General features: G+C 43.7%; 2 protein-coding genes across 2 annotated transcripts in view; one reads left to right on the plus strand and one right to left on the minus strand.

Moving 5' to 3' along the window:
- The window catches only part of LOC106586464 (integrin alpha 4), a 33531-nt gene extending 21217 nt beyond the window's left edge, over positions 1 to 12314 (plus strand). The window contains exons 16-28 of the mRNA XM_014173813.3: positions 921 to 1070; positions 2928 to 3004; positions 4143 to 4293; positions 4485 to 4583; positions 4848 to 4924; positions 6393 to 6482; positions 6898 to 6985; positions 7103 to 7210; positions 7381 to 7506; positions 7740 to 7865; positions 8043 to 8141; positions 8436 to 8555; positions 8750 to 12314. Of these exons, the coding sequence (XP_014029288.2) occupies positions 921 to 1070; positions 2928 to 3004; positions 4143 to 4293; positions 4485 to 4583; positions 4848 to 4924; positions 6393 to 6482; positions 6898 to 6985; positions 7103 to 7210; positions 7381 to 7506; positions 7740 to 7865; positions 8043 to 8141; positions 8436 to 8555; positions 8750 to 8851 (1413 nt within the window). The 3' untranslated portion in view covers positions 8852 to 12314. The remainder of the gene's footprint in view (positions 1 to 920; positions 1071 to 2927; positions 3005 to 4142; positions 4294 to 4484; positions 4584 to 4847; positions 4925 to 6392; positions 6483 to 6897; positions 6986 to 7102; positions 7211 to 7380; positions 7507 to 7739; positions 7866 to 8042; positions 8142 to 8435; positions 8556 to 8749) is intronic.
- Positions 12315 to 14235: 1921 nt separating this feature from the next.
- Positions 14236 to 24966, minus strand: part of LOC106586405 (ceramide kinase-like protein) — a 44731-nt gene continuing 34000 nt past the window's right edge. Inside the window, exons 5-9 of the mRNA XM_082969229.1 lie at positions 18993 to 19159; positions 18555 to 18701; positions 17082 to 17166; positions 15377 to 15576; positions 14236 to 14317 (exon numbers count right to left, since the gene is read on the minus strand). Coding sequence (XP_082825355.1) covers positions 14236 to 14317; positions 15377 to 15576; positions 17082 to 17166; positions 18555 to 18701; positions 18993 to 19159 — 681 coding nt within the window. The remainder of the gene's footprint in view (positions 14318 to 15376; positions 15577 to 17081; positions 17167 to 18554; positions 18702 to 18992; positions 19160 to 24966) is intronic.

Consider the following 24966-nt stretch of genomic DNA (forward strand, 5'->3'; position numbering starts at 1 on the left):
TTTTGGGGGGATTCAGTTCATTTGCATGGCAAAGAGGGACTTTGCAATTAATTGCAATTCATCTGATCACTCTTCATAACATTCTGGAGTATATGCAAATTGCCATCATACAAACTGAGGCAGCAGACTTTGTGAAAATTAATATTTGTGGCATTCTCAAAACATTTGGCCACGACTGTAGAGTTCAGCTGTGGTTTTGGTTTATACCTCCACCCACATACAGTAGAGTAATTTTAGTGTTGTGTTTCTGAGCTCCTGTATGTTAATGAAGGGCCTCTGGGGAGTGTGCTTTCCATGTGTACAGAGAGAGAACACCACATGCTGTTTCTCGATTGTGAACAAACCAAACCTCACAGAGTGGAGAAAGCTTTGAGTGCATGGCTAATGAAGCACTGGTTTATAGCTGCTATGTGTGCTCACTGAAGAAATAAGACAGTGTGGAACATAGGAATCATTCAAGCGGCTCGCTCTATAGATACCATTCTTTATTTTACAATGTTATGTATTAAATCATTCAGTCATAGAAATGTATAGCAGTCCTTTTTTAGTATCATAGCATTACAACTTAGTCCGAATACTTTTAACAACAATTTAGCAATAGATAAAATAGATATCTTTGTCTTAAAAAAAATAACTATGTCAGAATTAGGAAATTACTGTAGTGTCCTGTCCCTCTTAAGCTAAAGGCAGGTGTCTGAGCTGGAGGAGAGGCTCTTCGGGACATCTGCAGTGGCCACAAGCCAACTCTTTTAGTGGGACAGACAGCACAGGACACTGTAACATTGTGCCAGAGCACAGGCAGACCCCACAACAACCTACCCTAGAACATCCATTAGCAAGGTCAAGCAAGAAGCTCCCCACTTCTCAAGGTTGTATGTAAATTGATCCTTTAATTTTCTCTTTCTCTTTACCTCTTGTAGAAAGATGTCCGAGATATCTTCACACCCATCCATTTTGAGGTTTCGTACGCCCTCAGAGAGCACACTGTCCATAACGGGGGATCCACTTTCCCTGCTCTGAAACCCATACTGCAGCAGAGAGGGGAACACGGTAACCTGGTGGCCAATAAGGTGAGTCTCATAGGGCCAGTTTCCCAGACACAGATTAAGGCCTAGATTCAATCAGATCAAACGTTAACCGGCGATAGCGGACACCTGCATTGCTGATGTTTTGGCGGTGTCGGAGGTGAAACTGACTTGGAGCTGTCAAATCGGTGAGCAGATGCAGATCATTGTAACGAAGCCACACCCATCCCACTCGCATTAGAAGTTCAGAATGAGAAAGTGTAGGCTATACAGAAATAATGACACTCAAATTGAAAATCATTAAACAAAATCAATAATGAGGATTTATATCAGCCTTATCGAGGTGTAGATTACGCCTCACATTCCAGTGTTCGAATTTGTAAACAAGGCTGCATAGGATTTATCTTAATTCAAATCCATGCAGCCAATGGAAAAACTATAATTTTGATGTCATGGATAGTCAGTCCTGGTATCCATAGCTCTGTCTATGAATTTGAGAGTGGTTACATTTCTCCGTCTCTCAGCTTTTCAACGAAACCGAGGCGGGGTGACCGTTTTGTTATTGATTCAATGAAAGGATTCTAGCTTTTAGAATCATGCTCGATGGAGAATCTACATTGTAAAGTGCTCTTTATCCCAGGTACTAGGCTTAATCTGTGTCCGGGAAACTAGCTCTACAGTTCTCCACTCATATGCATGGTATGGTAGAGGATTCCAGAGGTGGGACCAAGTCATTGTTTTACAAGTCACAAGTAAGTCTCAAGTCTTAGCACTCAAGTCCCAAGTCAAGTCTCAAATCAAGACAGGCAAGTCCGAGTCAAGTCTCAAGTCAAGACCAACAAGTCTCAAGTCAAATCTCAAGTCCTAAACTTTGAGTTTTGAGTCCTAAACAAGTCATAATGTGCTCTTCACCAATGTAATACCATTTCATATTTTTACCAAGAGTAATAGTTAGTATATTACATTTACGCAAATCATGAATGCTTTTAAAAATATATATATTTATTATTTTCCAAATAAACGTTATATTTCCATGGAAATACATATGGGTGGCGCAATCGGGCGATGTAGGCTTGTACACAATCGCCCAACCTTAACGCACACACACACCCACACCCACCCCACACCCTCTCTCTGTGTGGTTACAGTAGGCTAACATATGTCAGTGGTTTTAGGAACAGCAGTAACATCAAGCAGGATTTAGGCTACAAACTGCCTAGCCAGCTGTAGCTCAATCTTGGGTGCAATGATCACGTTCCCGCACTGACTGACTGTATGGAGGCTCATTGATTTAACGTTACGTTAGCCTACATGCTACACTAGTAAAGTTATAAATTATATAGCTGTCGGCTATATTAGCCTCGACTTACCGTTCTTTGTGCAGCTTCAAATGTCGAACAAAGTTGGAAGTTGTTGCGCCTCTGTCTGTCATTTTCTTCCCGCATGTTTTGCAAGTTGCAGTCCGTTTTTTGTAGTCTTTATAGCCGAAAATAATAATTTTGGGTATGATCTTTCCAAGCGCTCCATCTGAATTCACCCCCCGACGTTCCTCTGCACTGCCACGCGCAACTTTTTCTCAGCTGGCACAATTTGATTGACTGCTGTCCGATTCAAACTGTAATCCATTAAATGAAGAGTTGATGCGCTGCACACTTTTTTTAATAGCGTAATATTTTAGATTTGGGCTTGGGGAGGGTACCAAGTCAGTCAAAAGGCTCAAGTCCAGGTTAAGTCACGAGTCATTGGTGTTAAAGTCAAAGTCGAGTTGCAAGTCATCATATTTGTGATTCGAGTCTGACTCAAGTCCAAGTCATGTGACTCGAGTCCACACCTCTGGAGGATTCATAACTGTACGGAAGGCCCCATCATCTTACACTTTATTTGCACCTTTCCTATCCATAGACAGAGTTTGCTCGGTACTGTTCATTGGCCAACTGCTCAACCAATCTGCATGTCTCTGCTCAACTGGTGTTACCACAGTAAGTACAGTAGCATTTCATCATGTTCAATTACAATATGTTTTCTTTTTCTCACAACCTTTTGTCTTGAAGCTTTGACTTTCTATTTCTCATCTCTGCTGTAGACAAAGCTGAGCTCTTGAAAGGTTCATTTTACAAATGAAATGTACAGCATTTAAAAACAAACAGTATTTCTGGAGGGAAAACAATCTTCATGGGACCTAGATCAAGTGTTGGCAGTAGAGCCTCCATTACACCAATATGGTCACACTTAAATGCTTAACCGTCAGGCTAATACATGATCTGATTATTCATGAGGCATGGGTGTGGGTGTGGGTGTGTGGGTGTGCTTGTGTGCAGGCTTGTGAGGCCCTCAGTGCTGGTGGTGTCAAGGAAACACACACACACACACATACCACCCCCTATACTGTAGGTCCTGGTCAAAAGTAATGGTCACACTAACTATGTAGGGAAAATTGTGCCATTTGGGATGCAGCCCTAGTCTCAGTGCCAGCTCAGTTCAGTTCCCCTCCCTACGGTGTAATTACTAATTCCCTAAAAGCCAGGAAACCAGCACGTCCCAGATGGCACCCAATTCCCTACAGTATGTAGTGCACTACTTTTGACCAGGACCCATAGAGCCATTTGGGACATGTTGTTTCTCTCTGTTGTTTCTATAAATGTCACTGTTTAGTCTGTTGGTCTCCTCTGAAACCATGAAGCTGGCACTTTTTAAAAAGTTATATGACTCAAGTCTAAGGAAGTATGAAATAAGATGTTTTGTTGTATGACTAAAGTCAATTGAAGTAAGGCAATAATTGCCTACACGAGAGGGTATAATTCATTGTGGTTTTAGCACAGATGTCTGCTAGTCACAGGTATAAGGAGAGAGACTTTCTGTTTTATACTTAAGCAATAAGGCCCGAGGAGGTGTGGTATATGACCAATATACCACGGCTAAGGGCTGTTCATATGCACAACGCAATGCACAGTGCCTGGAAACAGCCATTAGCCGTGGTATATTGGCCATATACCACAATCCTCCAGGTGCCTTATTGCTATTATAAACTGGTTAACAATGCAATATACCACGGCATTCAGCCAATCAGCATTCAGGGCTCAAACCACCCAGTTTATAATAAGACTGTTATTATTGCAGGAGACACAACAACATGCCGTACTTTGCACTTGGCAATGGGAAGACCATCATGTTGAACACAACCCTGGTGAACACGGGAGATGATGCATTCCTCCCCAGACTCCAGCTCCGATTCCCCAGTAACCTGCACTTCATCAAAGTGCTTGACGCAGTAAGTGTTTGATTGATGTATGTATTTATGTATTGATTACCCAAAGTTATTCAAATTCTCACATGATCACCAATGTAATTTAGACGTTGTTGCACAGACATAACTCTGTGAAAAAGCAGAAGAATCTGTGCCCTCTTGGATTGCAATAAGTAACTCACAAAATCCCATCGTCTATCTGTTATTGTTTTCAGGAGGAGAAGTTTGTGAGCTGTGACATTTCAGAGGAGAACAAGACAATAGTAGGAGTGGATTGCAGTGTGGGAAACCTGTACCTCAGCTCTGGGGCCAAGGTTGGCTTCACACTCAACCTGACTCCAACATTTCTCCAACCTTACTCTAACCTTACACCAATCTTACACCAAAGTTACTCCATTAAACTGGATCTGAGTGTTCTCACTGCTTGTTGGAAACACCATCAGCTGAAGACTAATTTGAACTAATTACTCAGACCAATTTATTTAGTTAGGTGCCAATGTTCCTGCTGTGTCTCATTTTCCACAACTAATGCTGTTGTCTTGCTTGGTAACTAATGAGACTTTCCTTCTTTTCTGCAGGTCAATATTAGTTTTCTGTTGGATGTGAACCTGAGTAGTAGTGCTGGTGACGTTAGCATCTCCATAAACGCTAGTGGGTAAGTACAGACCCAACTTTGTTGAATGACAGTGTTATTGAGTGCAATGTTTCGACCCAAAGGTCTTTGTCAGTATCTTTCTTTCATGATTTTTGCAAGTAACTGGATGTGCTTACACTACTTCTGACCTAAGATCCGATCCCCTAACCCACGAACACATTTTCTCTCCGAAATACATGAAATAATCAAATCACAGGAGGCCGGTGGCACCCATATTGGGGAGGACAGGCTCATAGAAATGGCTGGAACTGAATTAAATAGAATGGTATCAAACTCATCAAATGCATGGTTTCCATGTGTTTGATACCATTACATTTACTCCATTCAAGCCATTATTATGAGCTGTCCTCCCCTCAGTAGCCTACTGTGAGTCTAATGACATGTTTTTGAAACTGACGTCTTGTTACAACGTCGGTGACGTCTTGCTGCTGACCAGCCTTATTAAACCAAACAGGCAAACAGAGAATCGTAAAACAGCCCAGTGAGACACAGTGAGATATGATGTAGTGTATGTGTTTGTTCTGTTGTTAGGGGAACAGGAAACACAAAGTCTCAGTTAGCTGAATCCTTCAAATCCGGGGGTGCTGCAGGTTACCTCTTTTGGGTTCTGTTCCGTAGTTGTTTGATTGTGTGGTTAAGAAATTCTTCTGGCAGTCTGTGTTTTGTCATTTGGGTAAATAATGGCTTTGGAATGTTTGGCCATTCCAGAACACTCTAGAACATTCCATGCTTGAACTTAACTGGAGTTTTGTTCAAAGACAATATATGTGAAGTTATTAAGACCTGTCTTCCTTCATACATTGGGGCGGCAGGTATCCTAGTGGTTAGAGCGTTGGGCCAGTAACCGAAAGGTTGCTAGATCAAATCCCCGAGCTGACAAAGTAAAAATCTGTCATTCTGCCCCTGAACAACTGTGTTAGAGCTGTCAAATCCACAAGCAGCTCCCAGCATTATACCTAAAGCGGACATTGCCCTTGGCTGCATGGAATTGCATTAAGAAATGCAGCCTTGTTTAGAAGTTTGAACACTGGAATGTGAGATATAATCTACATCTCAATTAGGCTTGTCATTATTGCTATGTAGCCTAAACTTTCTCGTTCTGAACGCCAGTGGGGTGGGTGTGACGTCATGACAATGATCAATTAGGCTCGTTGGAGCTATCACCGATTTGATAGCTCCAATGCAGTTCCACCTCCGACATCGCCAAAACATCAGCTATGGAGGTGATGGCTGTCGCCGGTTAACGCTTGATCTGATTGAATCTAGGCCTAAGTGTCATGTAATGCTCCTCACTGTGAGCAATACTAGGAATTTGAAGTTCTGCAAAGTCTTATGTTTTAGAAATTCTTTGGTTTTGAGTCCTTTAACAGTATAATGGCATGAGCTATGTTATTAGGCCTGCATCACTATAAAATGTAATCAAAATAGATAATTACATTTTTTTTATCTTACATTGTGTATTTTCCAGGGACAATTATGAAAACGAGGATCTTCTGCACGACAACTCTGCCACTCTGATGTTACCACTGAGATATGGAGTAGATGTCAACATCCATGGGTAAGACACTGATTTACAGCAGTGGTAGGCAAAGCGGATGGTCTGGGGCCGGAACATAATTATAATCATTTGTACACACCAAACTGACCACAACTAAGCCCAAAAAGAGATTGAATTTGAAAATAACAATAGTTTAATTACTTCATTACATTGACACATGACACTTAGGAACAGATTTTTCTAAATTAAACTTTTTTTGCTGAATTCCTGGTGATTTTGCAGTCTTTTTGACCAAAAACAATTTTTGCAAAAAATGTGGGGGACCAAAATAAATCACTTGAGGGCCGGTTTTGGCTCGCCTTTTGTCGACCCCTGATTTTACAGTAACAAAGACAGTTCCTTGCTCTTCATTGGCAGTATATATTTAAATACATCTTATTGCACTTCATAAGATAATCACTGCTCTCCCTTGCAGGTTTATGACTCCAACAGCCTTTGTATTTGGTGACCAGGCGCCTATTCCAGTTGATTGCTACACAGAGACATTCAACTACACTTACAAGGTATGTACAGTATAGTACACACTTATGAGATACTGATAGACTCACTAGAGCTTAGTTGGAGCTTTCAAATTAATTAATGAGTTTATACTGACCTGTGTACTTTCCTCCACTTGATAGGTTGTCAATATTGGTCTAAGCAAATCTCTCAACACGATAGTGGAGATTGATATTCCCAAGATCCTATCACCATATCCATACAGATTACTCCACATCACAGACTTCCATGTATGTTTGGGAATATTCATAACTTGTCACGTTCATCTAGATTATTGTTATATTATTAGATTTTTCTGTTATTAAAATTTTCTATTATTCTACTTAATATGTGCATGTTTGCATTGTGATATAGGCATACATTAATGAATGTTTAACTTGTTTTCGTTTCCATCTGTCAGACGTCTCTTGGAGAATGCTCCATTCGAAACGACTCCATTGCGGTGGAGGATGACTGTGAGGTGCCACAGTCCTCTTTCATCAAAGAACTGGTCTTCTTCTTCTCCAAAACCAGCAAACGCAAAATGGTAAATATCACCCCCTACCTCCTCCTCCCTTCTGATATATAGTTATCTATACCACTCATTTTGTTGTGCCCTTTGTCCTTATTTCAGCATTAACATTTTATTGCCGATTGTTGTATGTTTGCATATTTCCTTCCGTTTTTTATTGTGAGAGCTTGGATGTGTTAGATTTCCAATGTATTCATTACACATGGCAAATAAAATATCAACTTGAATTTGAACCTTTCTCTCCATAGTTCTGTGCCCATGGTGATGACCTGTGCCTGACTCTGGTGTGTAGACTAGGAGATATGGACATTGGGAAAGAAGCCACCATTCACATGGAAGTGAAGCTGAATCCTACCGTTCTACAGCTCTCACCTGTAAACACTTCACTTATGTTACACGTGGCCTTGTACATCTCATAACATGGCCAAAGTCTCAGTCTCATAAATGTACCGGTGTGTGTATAGTGTGTGTACGGGATGGTCTGAGTGCCCCCCCTCTAGTCATTCTATTTCTATTGTCTACTCAAGTTGATTTCCTTCCTCTCTTCTTAGGGACGTCATGGAGTGATGCTGATGGAGAGTACTGGCATCATCACATCACCAAGGGAGGACCCTCAAACCATCATCCTACAGCAGATCCCTATCGCTCAGGTAACAAGTTAATCTCATACAGCAGTCTAATGGAGAATACACTTATTACGACTTACATACTATGTCCCTTTTCCACAATTGAGGTCACTCAAGTCCATGTCCTGGTAGAGTGAGGTGTCAGGATAGCTCTGTAACCTCAAGTACCTCTGTTGAGTTTCAAACTGTATAAACACTGGTATCCATAGGACAGCGCCGGTAATGACAGCCCTATGTAAAAAACCTGGTATGCTGTTGCAGGTCATAGAAATATTATACGAGTTCTGTAATAGTGTTGTATTTCATTCCTTGTCTCAGGTTGTGTTGGAGGCCCACTTCAGCCAGAAGCCTCAGGCAGCAGTGGAGGTGTTTATCATTGTACTGAGTCTACTGGTGGGACTCCTGATCCTGGCCCTGCTCATCTTTGCCCTCTGGAAGGTCAGCACTACTCCCTTATATCACACACAAGACAGGATGCAAACACACTACAAAGTGCAAACCAATCACAGTCTTCTCCTCCTTCTTCCTTTTCTTAAAATGCATAATTTGAAGTACTAGATTTATAGATGGTAGCTGTATATCAATGTATATACTGTAATCTGAACCTGAACCCGGTTCTCTTTCCTTCTCAGGGTGGTTTCTTTAAAAGGCAGTTTAAGAAGGAGGATGAGATCAGGAGGGATAGCTGGGACTATGTGCCAAAACATTTGACTAAGACTGAGAGTAGATCCTAAGATTGAGACCAAGACAGAGTGACTGTGTCCTAATACAGAATGGTTCTATACTACAACATGGACTAAGAGGCACATTTTGACTGAGATCATCCAAACCCAAGGGAAAGAACTGCTGGACCATTCAAATTGTGATGGCTCAGAATGACAAGGAAAGAAAAAAATGTCATTTCCCTAAAACATGCAAGAGGAAAAGGCTGAGCAAGTGTAAGTTTGAAATGTGTTGTCAGTGGGATTACTATATTACACTTTACCTCTGGGTTTGGTGCAGTGAGACTATAAAACATTGGAGTGTTTACATTGAATGTATGTTAGAACATGTAATGTACATTAGAACATGTTATGTACATTAGAACATGGACTATGTACATTTGAACATGTCATGTACATTAGAACATGGACTATGTACATTAGAACATGTCATGTTCATTAGAACATGGACTATGTACATTAGAACATGTCATGTACATTAGAACATGTCATGTTCATTAGAACATGTCATGTACATTAGAACATGTCATGTACATTAGAACATGGACTATGTACATTAGAACATGTCATGTACATTAGAACATGTCATGTTCATTAGAACATGTCATGTACATTAGAACATGTATTATGTACATTAGAACATGGACTATGTACATTAGAACATGTCATGTTCATTAGAACATGTATTATGTACATTAGAACATGGACTATGTACATTAGAACATGTCATGTACATTAGAACATGTCATGTACATTAGAACATGTCATGTACATTAGAACATGGATTATGTACATTAGAACATGGGCTAAGCGATCTCACAGAAACAGGCTTATCATTCCTGTTTTCATTTCCTACCAAGATCTCAGGAAGTGAAAACGGAACATTCCATTGTCTTGTTAAATAAGCATAAACCGAAACAAGGAGGTACTATCTGTACCTGTCCATTAATTGAGGACTGCTCATTTTCCATTGTAAAACATTTTGCTACGCTGTGCCCTAATGAACATGACCCATGTCTCACAGACCTGACTACTTGGATTCGGTCGCAGTACAAAACATTTATGAATGCACTGCTGAAGCTTTTCTTCATGCATAGGAACTTCATCTGTATACACTCAGAGGCCAGTTTATTAGGTACAACACCTTGTTCACGAAAATGGTTCACTCCTACAGACAGTGAGTCACGTGGCCGTGGCTTGCTATATAAAGCCGGCAGACAGGCATCAAGGCATTCAGTTACTCTTCGATTGAACTTTAGAATGGGCAAAATGAGTGACCTAAGCGACTTTGAGCATGGCATGATCGTCGGTGCCAGGCGCGCCAGTTCCAGTATCTCAGAAACGGCCGGCATCCTGGGCTTTTCACGCACAACAGTATCTAGGATTTAACGAGAATGGTGAGACAAACAAAAAACATCCAGTCAGCAGCAGTCCTGTGGACAAAACAGCTCGTTGATGAGAGGTCGAAGGAGAATAGCAAGAATCGTGCAAGCTAAGAGGCGGGCCACAAACAAGCAAATAACAGTGCAGTACAACAGCATCTCAGAACACACAACTCGTCGGTCGTTGTCACGGATGGACTATTGCACAGACGACCGCACCGGGTTCCACTCCTATCAGCTAAAACAAGAAGAAGTGGCTCCAGTGGGCACGTGATCACCAACACTGGACAATTGAGGAGTGGAAAAACATTGCCTGGTCCGACGAATCCTGGTCCCTGTTACATCATGCTGATGGCAGAGTCAGGATTTGTCATAAGCAGCATGAGTCCATTGCCTCCTCCTGCCTTGTGTCAACGGTAAAGGCTGGTTGCGGTGGTGTAATAGTGATGGAAATGTTTTCCTGGCACACTTTAGGTCCCTTGATACCAATTGAGCAACGTGTCCATGCCCCAAAGAATTCAGGCGTGTCTGGAGGCAATGTGGGGTCCGACCCAGTATTAGATGGGTGTAACTAATAAACTGGCCGTTGAGTGTATATCGATATATACACATCTATATGTCAAATCTATATCATCAATAGGTGTGTATATATATAAATATAGAAGTGGATGGGACTGGCGTTTAAGCTTATTTATGTAGTATAGAACTGAAGACAACAGAAGGATGAGGAGGACAGTGTAGTGTCATCTGTGAAAAAAGGGGCTGTTGTTGGGTGTCACTCAACTCACTGACTGACTCACTGAATGACACATGCCACTCCTCAAGGGGACAGCACCCTGAGTGTGTGTGTGTGTGTGTGTGGTGTGTGTGTGTGTGTGTGTGTGTGTGTGTGTGTGTGTGTGTGTGTGTGTGTGTGTGTGTGTGTGTGTGTGTGTGTGTGTGTGTGTGTGTGTGTGTGTGTGTGTGTGTGTGTGGAAGGAAGGAAGGAAGGTCTTGGATGAAATTGGATGTTTGGAGCAACTTCTAAATTTGACGTTTGCAGAACAGATGAACATCTGATTATGCAGTGAGACTGTGAGAGCTCGTTGCTCGTCACCATGCCAGCAGAAGTTTTCAATGCAGTCAGAAATAAAAAATGTAAAAGCTGGTTCTTCAGTGACTCAGAAATGTTCCTCAAGGCATAGCAGACATGCCAGGCCTTAAATGCAACACACGGAACACTGGCCTTCCAATTTTTACATTTTCATCCCTTTGGATTCCCTGTTGGAATCTTTGGAATCCGTGGATTGTGTTCTTACTGTAGCTGTAAGGGATTGGAACATTCAGGTTTAGGAGATGTGGTATGCCTTGATGATGATGATGTTTTGTTGTTGAATGAGGAATAGTAACATGTTTTTACTGCTTGTATTTTAAGGTTCAGGACAGTTAATTCAGGGAGTCAACCTTTCCTGACCAAGTTGTCAGTTATGACAAAAATAAAGGGGGCACATTCCAATTTGAATTTCAATAAAATGAAATTATAATTTTATTTTTAATAAATAAGTGTGTGGCGTGTAAAAATGAACTTTTTCTATTTAATGTGTCTGTCTGTCCTTGGTTATTTGATGTCTAACATTCACAGTGTTGTACAGTAGTCATGCCTGTTGGTAACATTCAGTGGCAGTGCAACCTGAGGTTGTGCATAATATACTGCTGAAAAAAATAAAGGGAACACTTAAACAACACAATGTAACTCCAAGTCAATCACACTTCTGTGAAATCAAACTGTCCACTTAGGAAGCAACACTGATTGACAATACATTTCACATGCTGTTGTGCAAATGGAATAGACAACAGGTGGAAATTATAGGCAATTAGCAAGACACCCCCAATAAAGGAGTGGTTCTGCAGGTGGTGACCACAGACCACTTCTCAGTTCCTATGCTTCCTGGCTGATGTTTTGGTCACTTTTGAATGCTGGCAGGGAGTCAACCTTTCCTGACCAAGTTGTCAGTTATGACAAAAATAAAGGGGGCACATTCCAATTTGAATTTCAATAAAATGAAATTATAATTTTATTTTTAATAAATAAGTGTGTGGCGTGTAAAAATGAACTTTTTCTATTTAATGTGTCTGTCTGTCCTTGGTTATTTGATGTCTAACATTCACAGTGTTGTACAGTAGTCATGCCTGTTGGTAACATTCAGTGGCAGTGCAACCTGAGGTTGTGCATAATATACTACTCAAAAAAATAAAGGGAACACTTAAACAACACAATGTAACTCCAAGTCAATCACACTTCTGTGAAATCAAACTGTCCACTTAGGAAGCAACACTGATTGACAATAAATTTCACATGCTGTTGTGCAAATGGAATAGACAACAGGTGGAAATTATAGGCAATTAGCAAGACACCCCCAATAAAGGAGTGGTTCTGCAGGTGGTGACCACAGACCACTTCTCAGTTCCTATGCTTCCTGGCTGATGTTTTGGTCACTTTTGAATGCTGGCAGTGCTTTCACTCTAGTGGTAGCATGAGACGGAGTCTACAACCCACACAAGTGGCTCAGGTAGTGCAGCTCATCCAGGATGTCACATCAATGCGAGCTGTGGCAAGAAGGTTTGCAGTGTCTGTCAGCGTAGTGTCCAGAGCATGGAGGCGCTACCAGGAGACAGGCCAGTACATCAGGAGACGTGGAGGAGGCCGTAGGAGGGCAACAACCCAGCAGCAGGACCGCTACCTCCGCCTTTGTGCAAGGAGGAGCAGGAGGAGCACTGCCAGAGCCCTGCAAAATAACCTCCAGCAGGCCACACATGTGCATGTGTCTGCTCAAACGGTCAGAAACAGACTCCATGAGGGTGGTATGAGGGCCCGACGTCCACAGGTGGGGGTTGTGCTTACAGCCCAACACCGTGCAGGACGTTTGGCATTTGCCAGAGAACACCAAGATTGGCAAATTCGCCACTGGCGCCCTGTGCTCTTCACAGATGAAAGCAGGTTCACACTGAGCACGTGACAGACGTGACAGAGTCTGGAGACGCCGTGGAGAACGTTCTGCTGCCTGCAACATCCTCCAGCATGATCGGTTTGGCGGTGGGTCAGTCATGGTGTGGGGTGGCATTTCATTGGGGGGCCGCACAGCCCTCCATGTGCTCGCCAGAGGTAGCCTGACTGCCATTAGGTACCGAGATGAGATCCTCAGACCCCTTGTGAGACCATATGCTGGTGCGGTTGGCCCTGGGTTCCTCCTAATGCAAGACAATGCTAGACTTCATGTGGCTGGAGTGTGTCAGCAGTTCCTGCAAGAGGAAGGCATTGATGCCATGGACTGGCCCGCCCGTTCCCCAGACCTGAATCCAATTGAGCACATCTGGGACATCATGTCTTGCTCCATTCACCAACGCCACGTTGCACCACAGACTGTCCAGGAGTTGGCGGATGCTTTAGTCCAGGTCTGGCAGGAGATCCCTCAGGAGACCATCCGCCACCTCATCAGGAGCATGCCCAGGCGTTGTAGGGAGGTCATACAGGCACGTGGAGGCCACACACACTACTGAGCCTCATTTTGACTTGTTTTAAGGATATTACATCAAAGTTGGATCAGCCTGTAGTGTGGTTTTCCACTTTAATTTTGAGTGACTCCAAATCCAGACCTCCATGGGTTGATAAATTGGATTTCCATGGATTATTTTTTGTGTGATTTTGTTGTCAGCACATTCAACTATGTAAAGTAAAAAGTATTTAATAAGATTATTTCTTTCATTCAGATCTATGATGTGTTGTTTAAGTGTTCCCTTTATTTTTTTGAGCAGTGTAGATCAACCCTACATTGAGACACTTTTAGGTTGTGTCTATAGACTCCTCTCGTAGACAGTTTTAACTGTAGACAGTCTGTAAACTGAAGACAGTTTCTTCTAGAGTACAGTAGGAAACCCTGTTTGTTACATTCAGTGGCAGTGCAGGTTGATATGTGTAAAGACTCCTCCACCCTTTAGACAGTTTTAAATGGTATTGATTCCGCTCTACAGACTGTGTTAAATGCAGCTGCACTTGATGTGTGCCTCCTCTGCCTCCTCGATGTCCACTCCAAACAGGGTCAGGAGTTGGGGATGTATCCTGCTGGTGAAACAAACAGGGTCAGGAGTTGGGGATGTATCCTGCTGGTGAAACAAACAGGGTCAGGAGTTGGGGATGTATCCTGCTGGTGAAACAAACAGGGTCAGGAGTTGGGGATGTATCCTGCTGGTGAAACAAACAGGGTCAGGAGTTGGGGATGTATCCTGCTGGTGAAACAAACAGGGTCAGGAGTTGGGGATGTATCCTGCTGGTGAAACAAACAGGGTCAGGAGTTGGGGATGTATCCTGCTGGTGAAACAAACAGGGTCAGGAGTTGGGGATGTATCCTGGTGGTGAAACAAACAGGGTCAGGAGTTGGGGATGTATCCTGGTGGTGAAACAAACAGGGTCAGGAGTTGGGGATGTACCCTGGTGGTGAAGCAAATAAATCAGTTGAAGAGGTTTTAAATGTCCCATATCTGACAGACAATTGAACAGTACTGCTAAATACATGATCGAAAAGATGGTCAAATTATACTGAACATGACCTCTAAGAACTCTCTTTGTGGGGTGTAAATTAAACCCAGAGTAATATGGCCATGAGATTACAGGTAGGGCTATACTTAGTGAGCAGTGTTAGGTCATTGCCTTGGTAACATGTTATTTGAGACAGGGGTTGTATCCAGGTTGAAGGTCTATCTGACAGTGTAGGTGCTATGGGGCTTTAGACTAGCTGAAGGATAGAGTTGTACCTAATATATCGGCCAGTGTTCACACAGCGTCTCAGAGTAGGACTGCTGATCTAGGATCACTTTTAGGATCAGCACTTCTACTCTGAGATGCTTTATGAATACAACCCCTAGGGCTGGATTCCACCCGTATCACTGAAGTTCAGTGTTATAGCGCGACTGAAATGTAAAGGTAATTTCTGATTGAGCAGACATATGCTGCGATTACCGTCAATTCAGTCTCTGTGAACACGGGAACATTGCCTTTAAATTTCAATCGTGCTATAGCTCTGAACTTCAGCAATACAGATTGAATCCAGCCACTAACGTATGAGGTTTATCAGTGCAGGTGCTGTGGTGCTTTGGGCCAGGTCAAGCACAAGAGCTGTACCTGATGAGTAGCTCTGAGGGCACCTCCAGTAGGTCTCCGTTTACGTTCCAGTGGTAGGTCCCCTCTGAGGAGATTATGGGTGTGTTCTTAGATTCACACTCTCCGTTGTCCTCGCAGACATCGTCAGACCAGCTTCTCTGAGAGTGGGGGCGAAGCCTCACAGCTCGCACCGTGTGTGTCTCCACGAAGGAGAAGCTGAACTGGGAGGAGAAGGAGGAGCAGGAGGAGGAGATTACTTTATTGTCCAGTTGTACACAAGGAGGATCCAAGACCCCTCCCTAGGACCTCCAATAAGCTTTGAGAGGGAGGTGAGGAATAGAGGAAGGAAGGGCTGAGGAAACAAGACCATCGTCTCAGTCATTTCTAACTATAACCACTAGGGGGCAATGATGATGCACAGGGTGAATACATGTCCCCAACAACACAATTCCCTAAACAGCAACGACGCTGTTATATGACCCTGGTCACCAAGGTTACATCCGGTCTTGGACAAAAGTTTAAACCAGTTAAGCCAGTGGAAACATGAAAGTAGTTCATATGAATGACGCAGCCTATCTTTTGTCGATGAAGGATACAGGGAGTACATGGAGTACAGGTGTGTCTACATTTCCTACCACAACTCACATTGTTTGGCTTATGTATTCTGACTCCCCATCAGCTTTGTGGGATGTAAATATGTTTTTCATTAGTTGTCCTTCAGACTCAGTTTCCCAGAAATCGTTCAATAGAAGTCAGACAATAAATAGAGTCTGAGTCGTTTGTTTGTCTGAGTCATCATTTTATCATTTTCACGTCCTGCTTGGTTTCATGGAAAATGGCCCAACAACATAAACATTAGTTAGAACTGCTCAGACGGAAGGACTGACAGAAAGAAGGATGGACGGACGGACAGTATGGTTATGAAATCCCCTCTCTAACTATTTGTTTACCCTGAACATTATGAAACCTGTTCTATTGAACAATAAAATAAAATGTCTCTTCTCAGGTACAGTAGACTCCCACACACTGTGAGTGATCCCTGCCTACCCAGTCACACAGTAGCATCACCCTGTATACAGCCAACTGTATATTTAGAATGTAGGTTAACAAACAGGCTTAGATTAGATTGTGTTGGATGGAAAACAGGACAGGTGGGCTGCTGGGCTCTTAAATGGACTAATCTGTATTAGCCTGAAAAGTGTTTTAGGGAAATTTGACAGTCAGTGATTAATTTGACTTGACAGTATGCTAATTCCGCTTAAGCTCACAGGGCGGCAAACTCCATTAGTGACAGCGGGATTTCCTCTCTCTCTCTCTCTCTCTCTCTCTCTCTCTCTCTCTCTCTCTCTCTCTCTCTCTCTCTCTCTCTCTCTCTCTCTCTCTCTCTCTTTACTGTTTACATGTGTTTATATGTGTGTGTTTACTTGTGTGTGTTTACTGTGTATGTGTGTTTATGTGTGTGTTTACATATGTGTGTGTGTGTGTGTGTGTGTTTACTGACTGACTCACTGAATGACACATGCCACTCCTCAAGGAGTGTGTTTGTGTGTGTGTGTGTGTGTGTGTGTGTATGTGTGTGTGTGTGTGTGTATGTGTGTGTGTGTGTGTGTGTGTGTGTGTGTGTGTGTGTGTGTGTGTGTGTGTGTGTGTGTGTGTGTGTGTGTGTGTGTGTGTGTGTGTGGAAGGAAGGTCTGCCCTGCCCTGGTGACCTCGCCTGATTGTTTACACTGTTGTATCTCTTCAGGTGTTTGATGAACTCTGACCTGGAAGTGTTTCCTGCTGCGATCAAGACCATGCTTCCATTGTTCAATCTTACACACACACACACAAACACAGACAGAGGGAGTGAGGGGGAGAAAGAGAGAGAGAAATCAGTTCATATGTACAGTATACTACATCACTGTGGCCATTTCAATCCAAGCAGGTTGATTAAGCAACACATCCTATATTTTTCGTGATTTGTCACCATGAAGACGAATAGATAATGTCAGGAACAGAACAGACAGCAGTATACATTAGTTCCAACTTCATTAGTACTACATGATGTGTTTATTGTAAATGTGTCTACATCAACCATGCTATATTTACAAATACTCCTACTGTTTCTGTCTTGTGTAGTTAAGGTTGATGATGCTATAATACACAGTGTGGTTCCACTGCACTGTGTGAGGCCTGTTGTTCTACTACATGCTATATCATTACTGTGGCCAGATTCACACTGGGGCTGGGTCCAAAATGAAACCCTATTCCCCATATAAATCACTATATAGTAGTGCACTATATAGGGAATAGGATGCCATTTGGGACACAGACTGAGCCACCTAGGAGGCCTGGTCCTGCAGTGCCCACATATGCTCTTGTCTTTAAGTCCTCCCTCTCTGACACTCCCTTTAATAAGCTTTGCCATTCTCTTTAATTAAGTTCTGGCACTCCCTTAAATCAGAGTCGTTATGTGCTCAGTAGTCCAGTTAGAAGCCTTTGACCTCAGTAGTCTGATCCAAACACTGATCCCAATCTCATTGGATTACCTGGAACTGGCTAGTATGTCCCATGTATGGTACCGACCCCCCACCGGAAGTGGACTCCTCACCCTACCTGGGGGATAACAGGCCGGGCATGGAGGCTGGGCTTGGGAAGGTTGAACACCAGACAAGCTGCAGCGTTCTGGATAAGTTGCAGGGGTTTGATGACACAAGCAGGGAGCCCAGCCAACAGCGAGTTGCAGTAGTCCAGACGGAAGTCGACAAGTGCCTGGATTAGGATCTGCGCCGCTTCCTGTGTGAGTTAAGGTCGTACTCTACGGATGTTGAAGAGCATGAACCTGCAGAAGCGAGTCACTGCTTTGATTTTTGCAGAGAACGACAGGGTGTTGCCCAGGGTCACGTCAAGGTTCTTTGCTCTCTGGGAGGGGGACACCGTGGAGTTGTCAACCGTGATTGAGAGGTCTTGGAGTGGGCAGGCCTTCCCTGCATAACACAGCACGACATGGCAGCTCGGTAACCCCATGCCATTATCACTGGTCCAGGACGTAGTTCATGCACATTGCTCAATGCTCAGTCAACCACACGCATATATACATTACTAGGCACAGATGCAGGCTTGCATGCACTCACGCACATGCAGGCATGGATGCAGGTTTGTATGCATGTATTGTACTCACATATGCAGGAGGTGATTGTGTTAAGAGAGACCCACATACCTGGTGTTAGGGGCCAGGCCCCTGGGGGTCATGGAGCAGAGACAGGGGATGGCCATGATACTGACATTGAGGAACAGACCCTGGTTGGTCATCCACAACACTTGCTCTTCTAGAGAAGACAGGGTTTCAGTGATGGACAGTGTCACACTATAAAAGATAACATATAGAAAAGTTTTCATCCCCAAATTTTCAGATGCATCATTGTGTGTGTGTGTGTGTGTGTGTGTGTGTGTGTGTGACTCTCTAGAGCAGGTGTATTCAACTCTTACCCTACGAGGTCCAGAGCCTGCTGGTTATCTGTTCTACCTGATAATGAATTGCGCCCACCTGATGTCCCAGGTGTAAATCAGTCCCTGATTAGAGGGGAACAATGAAAAGCACAGTGGAACTGGCTTCGAGGTCCAGAGTTGAGTTTTAGGGTTCTAGTGAGAGACTTACTTGAGGTTTGCTAGCGTTTTGATCACAGCGAACTCCCGTTTCTGCCCAGGTGGCATCCATTGATGCCTTTCCGCCAGGGCCAGCGTCCGCCCGCCAAAACCAAACATGGCAGAGAAGCCGAAACGCAGGAGGCGACCCAGAGAACTGAAACTACACACATCTACCTCCTATAGTAACACAGACAGGAGACAAAGAGAGGGAAGAGAGAAGAAGAATAGATATGACAGATATTGATTAATGTACTGTATGAAGTTGGCATCCTGGTGCTGCAGCTTGAATGACATGCTTCTACTCGGTGACGGGTTCTCTGTCAGAGATTGAGATGTAACTGGTACGTGTATGGCATTCTTTCACTTCAGGTGTAGGCCTATGTTTAGTCCAGTATCAAAATGGGCAATTATTAATCTCTGGTTTATAACTTCCAATATATCAGACTATGCCATGGTCATTGCCATTGCTCTTGTGGCAATATAGGCTTATGATGGGACAGACACAGGTCCCATCTTATTGGCCTATACACATTCCTGACATCTTTCTGTCTCGCCCATATAATATATGGCTCCTGACCTCATAACTCATGAATATTCATGAAGGTCTAAAACATCCTGCCAGTTGGCCTTATTCACATGCATAAATATGACTTAATTAGAAAACCAACAAGCCCTATATCGACCCGCCGTAAATAAGCATCGCCATTCCCTGTTCGTATCAAGTGTTCTGTGTTCTTGTTTACATTATTTTGCTTATAACCCAAACATTTTGTCTGTCAGTTAATTGTCATCCACGATGAAATCGGGGAGGGGACTGTGGATCTGTGCGTCTGTTCTCATCCGTGCATTCGTTCATACGTTCGTTAGTCACACACGCAATGAACATCTAGTCAAATGGCTACCCAGACTATTTGCATTGCCCCCCCCCCCCCCCCCCGTTTATGCCGCTGCTACTCTCTGTTATTATCTATGCATAGTCACTTTAATAACTCTACCTATATGTACATATTACCTCAATTACCTCGACTAACCGGTGACCCCACACATTCACTCCGGTACCCTCTGTATATAGTCTCGCTATTGTTATTTTACTGCTGCTCTTTAACTACTTGTTACTTTTATTTCTTATTCATATATTTTAAACTGCATTGTTGGTTAGGGGCTTGTAAGTAAGCATTTCACTGTAAGGTCTACAGTTGTTGTATTTGGCGCATGTGACTAATAACATTTCAATTGATTTGATATCTCAGACAGCTCTGGTCCAATTTTGATTAAACTTAGGTGAATGATGCCTCTTGCCATAGAGATCCAGCATTTACAACATTACACTGATTGGCCAGATGGTGGCACTATAACAAGAAATAAAAAATGCTAAATTTGACCGAAAGTCATGAAATTTCCCTCTCCTCACAAGGAAGAAATTGGCCTCAGGGATCCATGAGGTCCGCCATGATGGATTTTCCGCCATTTAGTATTTTGTGAAAAACGCTACTGTTCTAGCACCGAATGACCGATCTACATGAAACTTGATATGTGACATCTACGGACATCTCTCAGCGCAATATTTTCCAGACTAGTAACTAAAACAACATGGCCGCTATTGACCAATAAACATTCACGTGGATGTGGTCTGGAACATAAGTGCATATAAGTTAGTAAAGGATATTTGTATTATAACACAATTTGGTACACATGTTGCAAACACTGTCCAGACTCACATATGCAAGAACATTCATATCGACCACATGGTGGTGCTGTAACGGGCACATGCTAAGGGACATGAGTCTAGCTAACCCACACGATATCTCCGACACCACTGCCTGATTTTGACAAAACTAGGGTGAATGATGCGTCTTGCCATAGAGAGCCAGCATTTACAAAATTATATTGATTGACCCAAGGGGGGTGCTATAGTAATCAACTCTACATATGTTAGTCACACGCAATATCTCAGACACCACTGGCCCGATTTTGATGAAACTTGGTGAATGATGCATCTAGCCATAGAAATTCGTCATTTACAAAATTACACTGAAAAGCCCAAGGGGGGGCGCTGCATCCTTTTTGATCATGGTTAGTGATGCACCCAGCAGCCATAGGAGACAGAACTTAATTACCAAGCTGTCACCAAGCTTTCTCTCTTGCAAAACTAATTGGATAGGTTGTGTGGAGGGCTCTGTCCTTTGTCTTTCGCTTATTTCTTTCTTATTTCTATTTTCACATCGTTGTTGTCCCCCACGATTAAATCGGAAGGGGGACTGTGGATCTGTCTCCGTCCGTACGTTTGTTCATTAGTCACACGCAATATCTCCGACTCCACGGCCCGATTTTGACGAAACTTGGGTGAATGATGCATCTTGCCATATAGATCCGGCAGTTACATAATTACACTGATAGGCCAAACTAAAATTCAAAACTTTGATCAAGCATATATCCTGTCTCGTTTGAGCTTGAATTGTTGTCACTCATTGGCCCAAGGGGGGCGCTGCATCATTAGTGTGGGACATTTACATTTCAGTCATTTAGCAGACGCTCTTATCCAGAGCGACTTACAGTAGTGAATGCATACATTTCAGAATTTTTTTTGTTTGTTGTGCTGGCACCCCCCGTGGGAATTGAACCCACAACCCTGGCGTTGCACACACCATGCTCTACCAAATGAGCCACAGGGAAGGCCAGGGACAACATGTTTACTTTTGCCTTGTTTCTAATCAGGTGAGATTTGAAATTCAGACATGTCAAAATGAGATTCAGACATGTCAAAACCAGAAGGTGGACCATTTCAGTGTGTCAGTGATATGTACGCTGAGGAACTTAAAACTTTCCACCTTCTCCACTGCTGTCCCGTCGATGTGCTTCCTCTGCTGTTTCCTAAACTCCTTTGTTTTATTGACTTTGAGTGAGAGGTTATTTTCCTGACACCACACTCCGAGAGCCCTCACCTCCTCCTTGTAAGCTGTTGCGTCGTTGTTGGTAATCAAGCCTACTACTGTTGTGTCGTCTGCAAACTTGATGATTGAGTTGGAGGCGTGCATGGCCACGCAGTCATGGGTGAACAGAGAGTACAGGAGGGGGCTTTGCACGCACCCTTGTGGGGCCCCAGTGTTTCCTACCTTCACCACCTGGGGGTGGCCTGTCAGGAAGTCCAGGACTCAATTGCACAGGGCAGGGTTGAGACCTAGGGCCTCAAGCTTAATGATGAGCTTGGAGGGTACTAAGGTGTTGAATGTGGAGGTGGAGGTGATATGATCCTTGACTAGTCACTCAAAGCACTTCATGATGACAGAAGTGAGTGCTACAGAGCAATAGTAATTTAGTTCAGTTACCTTTGCATTCTTGGGTACAGGAACAATGGTGGCCATCTTGAAGCATGTTTGGACAGCAGACTGGGATAGGGAGAGATTGAATATGTCCGTAAACACACCAGCCAGCTGGTCTGCGCATGCTCTGAGAACGCGGCTCATGATGCCGTCTGGGCCGGCTGCCTTTGGAGGGTTAACACGTTTAAATGTCTTACTCACGTTGGCCACGGAGAAGGAGAGCCCACAGTCCTGGAAGCAAGATGTCGGTGTCCGCGACGTGGCTGGTTTTCTTTTTGTAGTCCATGATTTTCTGTTGACCCTGCCACATCCGCCTCACGTCTGAGCCGTTGAATTGTGACTCCACTTTGTCTCAATACTGACATTTTGCTTGTTTGATTGCTTTGCAGAGGGAATGACTACTCTGTTTGTATTCTGCCATATTCCCAGTCGTCTTGCCATGGTTAAATGCAATGGTATTCACTTTCAGTTTTGCGCGAATGTTGCTTTCAATCAACGGTTTCTAGTTCGGGTAGGTTTTAATAGACAGTGGGTACAACATCTCCTATACACTTCCTTAAAAACTCACTCACCGAATCAGTGTATACGTCGATATTATTCTCTGAGGCTACCCAGAACATATTCAAGTCCACGTGATCAAAACAATCGTGGTTTCCGATTGGTCAAACCAGCGTTGAATAGTCCTTGGCACGGGTACTTCCTGTTTTAGTTTCTTCCTATAGGAGTTAGAGTAACAATGGTCCAGTGTTTTTATAGTAACAATGGCCCAGTGTTTTTCCAGCGCTAGTGCTACAGTCGATATGCTGATAGAATTTAGGTAGCCTTTTCCTCAAATTGGCTTTGTTAAAATCCCCAGCTACAATAAATGCAGCCTCAGGATGTATGTTTTCCAGTTTGCATCAAGTCCAGTAAATTCAGTGAAGTTCCTTGAGGGCTGTCGTGGTATCGCTCGTTGGATGTGGCAGGGCTTGCAAACTATTACAGACTACAAAGGGAAGCCCAGCCCGAGAGCTGCACAGTGACACGAGCCTATCAGACGAGCTAAATTACTTCAAACCTCGCTTTGAGGCAAGTAACACTGAAACATGCATGAGAGCATTAGCTGTTCCGGGCGACTGTGTGATCATGCTCTCCGCAGCCGATGTGAATAAGACCTTTAAACAGGTCAACATTCATAAGGCAACAGGGCCAGACGGATTACCAGGACCTGTACCCCGAACACGCGCTGACCAACTGGCAAGTGTCTTCACTGACATTTTCAATCTCTCCCTGTCTGAGTCTGTAATACCAATATGTTTCAAGCAGACCACCATAGTCCCTGTGCCCAAGAACACTAAGGTAACCTGCCTAAATGACTACCGACCCGTAGCACTCACGTCCGTAGCCATGGAGTGCTTTGGAAGGCTGGTCATGGCTCACATCAACACCATTATCCCAGAAACCCGAGACCCACTCCAATTTGCATACCACCCTAACAGATCCAAAGATGATGCAATCTCTATTGCACTCCACACTGCCCTTTCCCACCTAGACAAAAAGAACACATATGTGAGAATGCTATTCATTAACTACAGCTCAGCGTTCAACATGCCCTCAAAGCTCATCACTAAGCTAAGGACCCTGGGACAAAACACCTCCCTCTGCAACTGGATCCTGGACTTCCTGACGGGCCGCCTCCAGGTGTAAAGGGTAGGTAACAACACATCCACCACGCTGATCCTCAACACGGGGGCCCCTCAGGGGTGTGTGCTCAGTCCCCTCCTGTACTCCTTGTTCACTCATGAATGCGCGGCCAAGCACAACTCCAACACCATCATTAAGTTTGCAGATGACACGACAGTGGTAGGCCTGAACACCGACAAGGACGAGACAGCCTATAGAGAGGAGGTCAGAGACCTGGCCATGTGGTGCCACGACAACAACCTCTCCCTCAATGTGATCAAGACAAAGGAGATGATTGTGGACTACAGGAAAAGGAGGACCGAAGACGCCTCCATTCTCATCGATGGGACTGTAATGGAGCAGGTTGAGAGCTTCAAGTTCCTTGGTGTCCACATCACCAACAAACTAACAAGGTCCAAGCACACCAAGACAGACGTGAAGAGGGCACGACAAAACCAATTCCCCCTCAGGAGACTGACAAGTTTTGACATGGGTCCTCAGATCCTCAAAAGGTTCTTCAGCTGCACCATCGAGAGCATCCTGACTGGTTGCACCACTGCCAGGTATGCCAACTGCTCGGTCTCCAACCACAAGGCACTACAGAGGGTAATGCATATGGCAAGTACATCGGCCCAGCACTTCCTGCCATCCAGGACCTCTATACCAGGTGGTGTCAGAGGAAGGCCCTAAAAATGGCCAAATACTCCAGCCACCCTAGTCATAGAATGTTCTCTCTGCTACCGCATGGCAAGCGGTACCGGAGCGCTAACTCGAGGTCCAAGAGGCTTCTAAACAGCTTCTACACCCAAGCCATAAGATTCCAAAACATCTAATCAAATGGCAACCCAGACTATTTGCATTGCCACCCCCCCCCCCCCTCCTCTTTTACACCGCTGCTACTCTCTGTTATTATCTATGCAACAGTCACTTTACCTACAGTTGAAGTCGGAAGTTTACATACACCTTAGCCAAATACATTTAAACTCAGTTTTTCACAATTCC

This window comes from Salmo salar, chromosome 25 (assembly GCF_965601325.2).
Source record: "Salmo salar chromosome 25, fSalSal1, whole genome shotgun sequence".
Lineage (NCBI taxonomy): Eukaryota > Metazoa > Chordata > Actinopteri > Salmoniformes > Salmonidae > Salmo > Salmo salar.